We start from the raw sequence: 11,601 nt of genomic DNA, 5'->3' as shown, positions 1-11,601 counted from the left end.
CTGGTAAATTATCCAATGTTAACATATCTAGCTAGCATAGGCAGCGTCAGGCTTGAACCCAGAACAGTTAGACCTAACTTCTTCATCAATAGTTTCTGTGAAATTTTACACATTCTTGTTCATTTTAGGTAGGAAACAGCATTTTTTGGATCTATTCAACAGAGCTAGTTATTAATGTGCATGTCAACATTTAACAACTTTTGATCATCAAAACACCTGGCATAAAAATGACCAGATGACAAATTTCTGCTTTGTAGGAGTCCAGTATCTGATTACTGAATCAGAGTTGATCCAAATAAAAATATACTTATGCTCACGAATTTTCATAGAAACTGATACAAATATCCTATTAATTAAATACTATTCCCTTTCTTGTCCGTTCTAAACTAATTAGTGTAAGTCCACAGGCCCATATGACACTGTAAACAAAACCCAGGGAGAAAGTGATTCAAAAGGATGGCCATTGCTGTTCTGGAAAGGACAGACCCTGGACACTGTCCAGAGACTGTTTCCAGAAGATGCTAACCTCCCCTCACCTAGAAAAGGGCTGCTTAGTGAAGTGAGGGTGGTGTTTTACTCTCGGTCACAGCAATGACTAGAGACACTTTTTAAAGCTTAAATGTGCTTGGTCTGCTTCTCAAATGATTTCAAGTTTGCCTAGTCAGAGAACTGTTACAGGAGCATGAAGGGCCCATAAAGAGAACGATTTTGCCATTCAGCTAAAAGTGGAACCTAAGCAAAAGAAGAGGTGTGTTGGAGGGATTGTAGAGAGAAAACGGAAGGGGGAACTACTGTAATCTCAAAAACAAACAAAGCAAAAGTGTACTTATAAAAAGAATGAAACCCATCTCCAGCAGAATTGTGTCATTGTCTCCTCATAAATTAATCTGAGGGGCTGGAGAGAATGTTAAGGACTTAGGAACACTTACTGTTCTTGCAGAGGACCAGACTTTAGTTCCCAGGACGTGTGTCATATGGCTCAATCACCTCTAACTCCAGCTGTGGGAGATATAATGCATTTGGCCCCTGATGCACCTGTACTTATGTGGACATACACATGCATAATCAAAATTTTAAAATATACTTCAAAAAAATCCAGTTTGGCAGGCCAATTATCTGGCCAAAGAAATACCCTACAGAATGGCTGCCTTAACTTAAGTGATGCTAATTAATTGGGAGGAATAATTAGCCCTTTAATGAGTCAATGGACTTTTCCTTCCAGAATTCCTGCCCCCTAGAACAGTCCCTAAAACCCACCTGAGGTTCTTCTGTTGGAGCTGCTCACCTTGCTCAAAAAGCCTACAATGTTTTCTGCTGTTGTTTCTTTCCGATAGTGGCCAGAGCTTAACTGTACTTTCTGTAGTGCTTCAGGGGTTTTCACGCTTTTTATACAGCTCCTCTTCTCTGCCTTGTCACCATTTGTTCATCCTGTGGTAGGCATGGCTTTTTGTCGTTTTCTGTCTCCTTTGGGCAGGTACTAAGATTTTTCTGCCCAGAGATTATTCTTTTAAATCCTAAGAGTTGTCCTGGAGTTTGAAAACTAATTGTGGCAGAGCTCACTCACAGAAGACTGAGGCATAGAATACATTCTTAGAATGCGTGAAGCCGTGAGTTCAATCCCCAGCACCCATAAAGAAGAGCTGTTAGCATCAAGTGGATAGAAGCCAGGGATCCTGCCAAGGAAGCAACATGACCTACCCCTCCATGAGCACAGGAAACAGGTGCTTTGGGGGAGTAGCTCATGAGCCCCCTCCCTAAAGAGCTATAGGTAGTTAATGGTTGCCAGGGGGTGGGTGGAGACAATTTATGGCAATGGTACACTCACTGATCTAGGTCATGTGGTCTTAGGAAGAACACAGCTGTGCTGCTGTAAACAAGGCCAATGACAGGTGGGAAAGGGACAAAAGTGTGATTGGGGGTGAATATGATTACACTGTATTATAGACATGTATGAAAAGGTTATGAAACATTGTATATAATTGACAAATGCTACTAAAAAAGAAAGCTATACGAAAAAGAATTTGGACCCAAGCTGGAGAGGTTCTTCACTTTCTGCTGTTATGGAGGATGAGAATTCAGTTCACAACATCCACGTGGTAGATCACATCCATCAGAAAATGCAGTTCCAGGTGATTTCACACCTCTTCTGGCCTACCAGGGCACCAGGCATGCACATGGTGCACACACATACATGCAATCAAAACACTCAGACACATTAAAAAGTATTAGGAGCCAAGATATCAATTGTGGCAAGTCTGAAAATGCCTAAAGGTAGCTAGCTGCCAATGTATCACAGAAAATAGGAAGCTAGTGTTTAATAGTTGCCTGGGCAGATTAAGGTCAAACCATGCCATGGCAGGATCACAAGTCAAATCTTCACTCAGTAGATGATCTGAAATGTGGGTAAACTAGGAAATATGTTAGGCATTTCTTTTCAGAGCAGTAATATGTAGCATTTCCAGTCTTCTGTCGAATATGTATTTTCCAGTTAACTAATGCCAGCATTCTGAGCTTCCTAACTTATACAAGAATTCATAGAAACAAAGCTGTGTCTGCGAAGTATAACTGATTAAAATTTTAATGATGTGGAGAGGTTGGAATGTTTGTTTCCAGGACCTAAATAGTTTATCTTGGGCTATCTTTACCCTATATATTTAATAATCATTCCTTGCCACCCACACACCCACCTGACCCCTGCTGTCACTCTGTAACAGATTTTAAAGGTCTTTTGCAATGTATTAACAAAACCCTAGCTTTTTATTAAGGGGCTGTCAGATAATGTCTAAGTCAGTGGTTCTCAACCGTCCTAATGCTAGGACCCTTCAATACAGTTCCTCAGGTTGTGGTGACCCCAACCATAAAATCATTTTTGATCCTACTTCATCATTGTAACTTTGCTACTGCTATGAATTTCAATGTAACTATCTGATATGTGACCCCTAAGAGGTCATGATCCACAGGCTGAGAACCACTGAAGCAAGTCCTACAAAGTTCTCCCTGGCATGATATAACCCTTCTACCTGATATGCCCATCAATATATCTGAAAAGTGCTTTAAATTGTTACTTTTATTTGTTCTGGTACTATAAAAAGTTTGTGCAATTGTTACCTCATTCAAACTTGGCTATTCGGGAAGCCCTAAATCTCTGTTTGGATGTACCGTTGCTAATATTTGGCTCCAAAATACAATATTTTCCCCTTTGTGGGGAGAGCTGTGTTTTAGCATCAATGCCAATTATGATTTATTAGTCTCCAGATCCTCACAAAAGGAATCACGTCCCATACTGGACCCTCACCGCCAGCATTTCTGTCCAAGAGTACATATAATGCTACCTACTAAACCTTCCATCTATCAACAGGCTTTTAGGTTATGATACCTTCTCAAAAACATTCACCACTCTTTTCTGAAAGATTGTTTTCTATCTTAACCCTAACTTTGCAAAACATAGGGCATCTCACAATGTTTTGTTAACCTGTAAAATTTATGACTATTATTTCTCTGAAACGGCTTTTTGTAAAAAGTGCTTGTGTTCAAACTCAGGACCTCATACATACCACTATGATTTTTGTACCACTGAGTCTTATGCTCAGTCCTCCAGGCCTATAAAATGTCCTTGCATACAGTGTTTTTAACACATAAAATATAACAAAATTTAAAAATAAAATATATCAAGATATATTCTTTAGTAGAATTGGTCCAAAACAGTGTCTTTGTGAAAGAACACATGAAACACAATTAATAAAATCTCAGAGAAAGAATTTGGGGTTCAAACTGAAGATCCAAAAAGCAAAGGAGCCAGACACTGACTCTTAGTAGACCTCAGTCCAAAATGGCTGTCCTGCCTCCAGGAATCTCCGAATGAGAATGATTCCGAGAACTATTTCCTCCCATTTTATAATCCTCTTTAAACCTAGGATTAAAGGTTTGTAGTGCCCAGTTTCTATGACAACTAGAGTGGCTACTTGGATTAAAGGTGCATGTTGCCACTGACTTGTCTCTGAGACTGACCAGTGGGGCTGTTCTACTCTCTTTCTCAGGCAAGTTTTATTAAATACAAGTGAAATGCCACTACAATACACACATACACATATACGTGTGCATGCATATATGTATATATTTATGTTCCATACATTTATATATAGAAACATTTGTACGAACTCAAGTTGCTTATCCAGCTATTAAAAAGGGAAAAGCAATAACTTTGCTTACTAGGTCTGTGCATGGACATGAATGTCTATAACCACAGCACTAGAAAGGCTGAGGCGGGAGCATCACAATATGAGGCCATTCTGATGAATATAGCAAAACCCTTTCCCACTAAACATCAATGGCCAAGGTGAGTAGCTCAGTAGTACAAAGCTTACCTAGCGTGTCCATGGCCCTGACCGCCACTCCCAGATCTGAACAATAAAGCAAATGGAAGAGAGAAAAGGAGAAAAGGGAGGGGAAAAGGAAGAGAATTCCTAAGTTTCCAGTTAAAGGAAGTGCATTGTGCTACAAGTCAGGACCACTAGATGGCAGTTAGCACAAGGAAACTGAACCATGTATTAGGCAGTCCTGGGGCCTCTCCAGGCTAGGTTTGAAGAGCAGTCTCAAATAGTTTTTTGTTTTTGTTTTGACTTGTGAAACAGGGTGTCATGCCTACCTGGCTGGCCTCAGACTCATTATGTAGGTGGAGCTAGCCTTGAACTCCTGATATTTGTGTCTCTACTTCCTACTAGAATTCTCGACTTCTACTAAGATTGCAGGTATAGGTTACAATACCCAAAACCAATTTTTTTTTCAAATAAAGAACTTACAGGAGATCAATTCAAAAATGAGTACAACTCAATGAAGCATCTTAACAGGTACTGTACTGAAGAAGGACTCTTAAAAGAAATCCCACAAGAGCTCAGAATTGAGTATAAGGAAGGGTTATTTATTTAGAAGTATACTCACAAATTACAGTACTCTGCTCAAACAGGAAACAGCAAGGGAATCCTGTAACTGGAAAAGAGCCTAGACCCAGACTTTTCATTTTCATATATAGTATAAGAGGCCACACCCAAGTGGGTGGGTAACTTAAAGGCTACTGGTGTGGGAACTCTTACAGCACTGAATACATACTACCCATGCAGATTCATACATACAAATGCCACACAAGTACTATTGTGCATGATACATTCTCCTGTCTTTAAATTCATAGATTATTTACCAAACGTTGACCCAGGAATTTATTTTTTGTTTTAGAGACAGGGTTTCTCTGTAGCTTTGCAGTTTGTCCTGGAACTAGCTCTTGTACAACAGGCTGGCCTCCAACTCACAGAGATCTACCTGCCTCTGCCTCCCAAGTGCTGGGATTAAAGGCGTGCGCCACCACCGCCCAGCAACCCAGTAATTTCTAATTCAATTTGAAGCACGCATGTTTTGCAAATATATGGGTATAGCAAACAGGTATCAAGACAGAATGCAGCAATGCCTACTATATCAATACTTTAGCAATTATAATTTTTCTTCTAATGACCAATATGATTTTGATCATTTGTCTTATCTTCAAAGATTTGCTCACTTTTATGCATACAGGTATTCATATGAGTGTGTGTACGTGTATGGCCATGCAGACACATGTGTCTGCAGACAATGCACAAGAAATCAGAATCAGTCATCAGGTGCCTCCTCTAGTATTCTCTATCTGATCCGTCGAGGCAGTCTCTCTCTTTGAACATGGGGCTTCCATTTTCTCAGCTAGGTAAAAAGGCAGATAGCCCCAGAAACCCTTCTGTCTCCTTCCTTCCCAGAACTGGACTTATAGGTATTCACATGACTTCCAATTTGTTTGGGGCCCAATTTGATCCTCATGGTTGCACAGCAAGCACTTTTACTGCTGTGTCGTGTCTCTAGCCTGTTTATTAGCTTTAGCCATATTATTCCCTCTATTGAAATCATTCAATTTTTGTAACACACACACACACACACACACACACACACACACACACTGTCCTTTCTTCGTATAATCCATTCTCATTGAAGCCTTTAATGGTTTTCAGAGAGACTGTATTTTAACATAAGAGGGAAAGGATTCAGACGTGTTCTGAAATGCTTTCTTCTGAACATGACATGGTTGTCGCACCCAAGAAGTCACAGCAAACTCTGTTTAGCTGCACAAGACCTCCACAAGACTGAGCCTGAGCCCATTAATATTCCAGCATGTATGGGGAGGGCCTCATAAGGTTCCACACTTAGCTGCGAAGCTAAAGGCTTGCCTAATGGAGGAGGGGGTCATATTCCTCCGTGGTATAGTCACTGATAAGTTCATATTTTTTACTCAACCAAATAACCCACACTAATTCTCATGCAGGCAACCCTAATTAAAAGTTGTAGGGGCCAAAAAAGATACATGAACCTAGCAGGTAGACTTGTTGGAAAGAAATGGTTCAGTTGAGGGGAAAATGAAAATAAATAATGAATAAATGAATAAAAGTTCATTTGCTGACTCTCTCAAAATGAAAACCAAGACAAACTAAAAGTAATTGCTGCATGGTAGTGGCACAGGTCTCTAATCTCAGCATTCAGGAGGCACAGGCAGTTGGATCTCTGTAAGTTCGAGGTCAGCCTAGTCTACAGAGTAAGTTCCAGGACAAATCAGAGGTGTTACACAAAGAAACCCTATATGGAAAAAAGAAAAAGGTAATAATTAAAAGTGCAAACAACTCAAAACAAATTATATACACAACAATAACAAAAATAAAACAATATGTCTGCTTTGTGTTGGCCTGCTACTCCTGGACATGGGGCATGCCATGGACTGTGGTTGATATACTCAATGACATTCTGAGAAAGCTCTGATGTTTGCCTTACCCAGGAGGTATCAACTGCAAATAGACCTTGTATCTATTTCCCCCTCTCACTGCTGGGATTTCATTTCATTGGTACCTGTGCAGGTTTTGTGTGTGCTGTTACAGTTAATGTAGTGGTCAGAGTTCCCAGCTAGATTAAGACTGTTGATTGTTACATTGTGGCACCGCAATATTCTGAAAATCTTTAGCTGAACCTCATAGACAAAGCTAATAGTACACATTGAGGTCACTTGGGACTTCAAAGTGCTATCCTATTGTGTACTCAACTTGTTTGTTTAACCTGCCTTTAAGAAAACAGAGTCACACTGGGGAGCCCACCTGGGACCAAACTAGGCCCTCTCCATGTGCGTGTCAGTTGTGTGGCTTTGTTTGTTTGTGGGGTTCCTGGCAGTAGGACCAGGATTTATCCCTGGCACTTCAGCTGACTTTTTGGAGTCCAATCCCTATGGTGGGATGCCTTGCTCAGGCTTGATGCAGGGGTGAGGGCCTTGGTCCTGCCTCAACTTGATGTGCCAGGCTTTGTTGACGCCCATGGGAGGCCTTACCCTCTCTGAGGAGTAGATTGGGTAGGAGAGACATGAAGAAAGCTGGAGGGATGGAGCGAGAGGGAACTGTGGTTGGTGTGTAAGATGAATTATAAATTGAAGAAAAAAAAATCTCACGAAAAAGAAAACAATGTCACAATGTACATTTGACACGTAAATCAACTTTTACAACCTAAGGTAATGCATAGCTCTAATGTTGTTATGTATTCTTCCATGCACCTGATTCATAGTAAGGCATGTGTGTTCGGATGATCATCTTCCAAAGGCAGAAAAATAAAGTTGGAAATCAATCTTATAAAATGAATGTCCACCATAAATGTCAAATATAACCTCGAGATAGTACTTGGTAAACAATGGTGTTTGTAACACTGTTACTTGTGTCTGTTGGAGTCAGTGACATAAATCATTGCAAAAGTCAAAGATTTCTGTATCCTGTTCCTTTCTCATGTGATGTTTTCTGTACTGTTCAATAAAGATAGAGCAAAACCCTTTGTGAAGGACAGACACACACAGAGACTGTGTATATACACTGTATACATGTATTAAAAAATTAAGCTTTTCTGAAAATTATGTGTCATAATCTCTCAACTAAAAGAAGATATATGCCGGGCGGTGGTGGCGCACGCCTTTAATCCCAGCACTCGAGAGGCAGAGGCAGGCGGATCTCTGTGAGTTCGAGGCCAGCCTGGTCTACAAGAGCTAGTTCCAGGACAGGAACCAAAAAAAAAAAAAACCTACAGAGAAACCCTGTCTCGAAAAATCCAAAAATAAATAAATTAATAAAAATAAAAAAATAAAAATAAAAGAAGATATATTTAGAATGAAACAAAACTTATAATTGGTTCAAAAGAAGAGATCAATTTATTTCATGGATAATGCTTTTCTTTCTACAAAAGGGTATGATCTCAAGCCTCCTAGCCACTACAGACACTCCTAGTTTGCTTAATGTGCTTACAGATACTTTTGAAAAAATATGTTTTTGATAATGCACGTTTTACCAGAGCTGGTACTAGAAAGTGACACAGGGTTATTAAATTGTATTTTATTAATTTATATGAATGTTTTACATAAATGTCTGTGCACCATGTGCATGCAACTCCATGGATGACCATAAGAGGGCACTGGATCTCGTGGAAATGAAGACATTCTGAACAGACATATGGGTGCTATAGATCAAACTTCAGTTCTCTGAAAGAGCAGCCAGTGCTCAAACCCTGATCCATAGATCCACAGCAGAGAAGAAGGGTTTTATGCATGATAATTCCAATCTTTTGTATCCTAAAGCACATTACAATTTCCAAGAAGGAAACTGCCAGATCAAGTAATGTTTCTCAATGTGGCATGTGAATAAAGCTCAGCTAATATCAAAGCTGATTTCCCCATTTTGCCTGCACTATTGATTTTAATGTGGGTAATTCACACACATTATGTGCCAAGTTATAAAAAAAAAATCCAGAGCTTCCATTCCTCTTATCATTCAGCTACCAGATCTGTTTTCAAAGTCCTGGTTTTGACTTTGATTCTTATGTGTAATATGATCCATATTCCTATGTTTTTTTTACCGTTTTTATTTTTTGAATCCATCAGACGACAGAGATACTCCAAAAAATCAGGTCGACTTGACGAGGCATTCTGAAACTGACCAATCACAATGATGTCAAATCTCTGAAGATGAATTTATACTAAATGCTAACCGCAAAATTTCTTGCTTTTATTTAACTTTGCTTGTTTGCAAACATCATGGAAGACCTATATATAAGATCTGCTCTGCTGTGACTGAGGGCTGCTTACATTCTCCTATTCCCAGGAGGGGACTGTAAATTAGGCCTGGCAGAGAACTAATTTTACTGTGCAGTATCTTGCTGTTAGTTCCTGGTTTCCAACACAGCATCACTTAGCAAGATTTCATTCGGGGAAAAAGGCAGGTGCTTGAAATGAATCCAGTCCCTTGCCATCTAGCACAAAACACCTGAACTTTTGAAAAATCAATAATTAGCCATCATCCCCAGAGACTGTATATTGAAGGAAAACCTAAACAAAAACTAAGAATTTCGAGCTCAGGAATTTGCGGCTGCAGCATTCCTGTAGTCCCAGAATGTACGAGGCTGAGATACGAGAATCACAAGCTCAAGACTGCTCTGGACCACGAAGTCAGACCCTGTCTTATATAAAACAATATAGAATGATAATTCCAAGTCTCCTCGGAGGGATACATTAAGTTAGGTAGTAGGAAGACTGGCTAAAAGCTCTCGCTTAGGGCTGACACGGGAAAGAAGTTCTAGAACATTCCAGGAAGCAATGGGGCCGGACCGGGAGGGGCGGGCCTGTAACCGGATGTCAAACACGCACAGCGGAAGTGCCCGCTAGCTCTCTCAGCGCCATTGCTGTTGCCGCTAAGCACGGAACATCCAATCAGGCTGCCGAGGTACCGGTGTAAATTGGGACTTACTTGTTTAAATGGCCTTATCTAAAGCCAAGGCCTTGTGTTTAGATGACTGCCACTGTCTCCTTTGTATGGAATTCCTCATAGAGCCCATAACTCTGCCTTGTAACCACACGATGTGCAAGTCGTGCTTTAAGGCACTTCTCCAAAAACTATTTTCATCCTGCCCCTTCTGCCGCACCCCGGTCTCTTCGTGGGCTTTGGACCACACTCATATAAATAGTCTTATCAATGAGGAACTGTGGCAGAGAATTCAAGCACAGTATCCAGAGCAATGCAGACACAGGGACCCTGAGGAGGAACAGCCGTCGTGGTGGGTCTTAAGTGATGCTCTGCCAGCTCAGGTGCTAAGTAAACCCGGGGAATTGAGGAAAGAATATGAAGAGGAGATGATGAGGATGGAGACTGAGCGCCAGGACACCATGGAAAGACAAACCAGAGCTTCTGAGGAATACATAAGGCAGTTATTGGCAGAGGACATGGAGAAGGAAAGGTTATGGGCAGAAAATCTCAGAATGAAAGAACAAAGGCAAAGGGAGGAGGAGGCTAAAAAGCTCAGCATGGGTGATACAGCAACATCCCCAAGAAAGAAAAAATGCAAACTAAAACATTGCGACACGGTTCCAAAGCCTTCCCTTCTTCAGTCTCAGCTTGAGTCAGCATCACAGTATGACGCTGTGCAAGATGGCAAGGAAATACCTGTGAAAACTGACAGTGATGGGAAGAGCCGTATGGGACAGAAAATGAAAACTAAGGAAAATAGGCCAGCGGCTGACGGCTCCAGAGGTCCTGAGATCCCAAACCAAGGTACTATAAATGCACTTCGTGCTTCGTTTTACGACTATGATGTGAAAGTGGGCACTTCAGAAGATGATGGAGAAAAACCAAGCTGTTCTAAGCACCTCTTTGATGTCCCACTTAAGAACATTAAACTAGAAGAAGCTACTGCTCACTCTTCTGCCGAAACAGAGAATGGAAGCAGTCTATCAGGCAAGAGCGAGGAAACTGGAAACAGCACAACTGAGGCAAAAGATAAAACGTCTCCCCCTTCGAGCAGTAAACATACTAATGAAAGAAAGGAATCTTCATCTGAAGCAGCTGGTGAGCCTGGCACTTATCTTGAAATGTCCCCCAAATCTTCCTTAGATGATGAGGAAACACCCAATTTTGTCACCAAAAGGCTGATCGAATTGGAGCATATGTATTTTAAGAAGTATCAACAAGAAGATCAAGATAGAAAATTGGCATTGGAGCTTCAAAAAGCATTTGATGAAGAATGGAGAGAAATGCAGGGTGACTACAATGCCTTCCCTCCAGATACTTCAGCAAAAGGAGAGGTTTCCAAAGATAAGGATATCTGAAAGGTAAAGTAACACAAAGTATTTAAGATTTAAATTAATCACCTACCTAAGAGATGCAGTAGAAGTATTTAGCTAATGTTAGTGGGGAAAAGATGCCAAACTCTGCTAGAGAGGATGAGAATTAAAAACAAAGTTTTCTGTGCCCATTGCCAAGGGATTTCCAGAATATTTCAAATATTTTGAGCGGTTAACAAAATGCCGCGGTCAAATGTTTTGAACCCTAACACTGCACTGTGAGTTGTCTTTTTTATGATATAACCTAGTAATGTATCATTAAATATTTAAAATTGTCATATGATGGGCACACCCTCACTGTCTTTGTTGTCTTGTTGGTTTTTTTGAAACAGGGTCTCTTGCGATCCTCCTGCCATCCTTCTGAGTGCTGTATTTACAGATGTTGGTGACTACGTCAACCT

General features: G+C 40.6%; 1 protein-coding gene across 1 annotated transcript; it reads left to right on the top strand.

Moving 5' to 3' along the window:
• Positions 1-9,940: 9,940 nt before the first annotated feature.
• LOC142840498 (E3 ubiquitin-protein ligase RNF168-like) lies at positions 9,941-11,185 on the top strand. Its single transcript, XM_075956990.1, has one exon. It carries the CDS (start codon positions 9,941-9,943, stop codon positions 11,183-11,185), a length of 1,245 nt encoding a protein of 414 aa, XP_075813105.1.
• Positions 11,186-11,601: the final 416 nt, after the last annotated feature.

The sequence above is a fragment of the Microtus pennsylvanicus genome, chromosome X (genome assembly GCF_037038515.1).
Source record: "Microtus pennsylvanicus isolate mMicPen1 chromosome X, mMicPen1.hap1, whole genome shotgun sequence".
In the NCBI taxonomy this organism is placed as follows: Eukaryota; Metazoa; Chordata; class Mammalia; order Rodentia; family Cricetidae; genus Microtus; species Microtus pennsylvanicus.
Note: the sequence above shows the minus strand (reverse complement) of the source record. Positions and strands in the feature narration are given on the sequence as shown.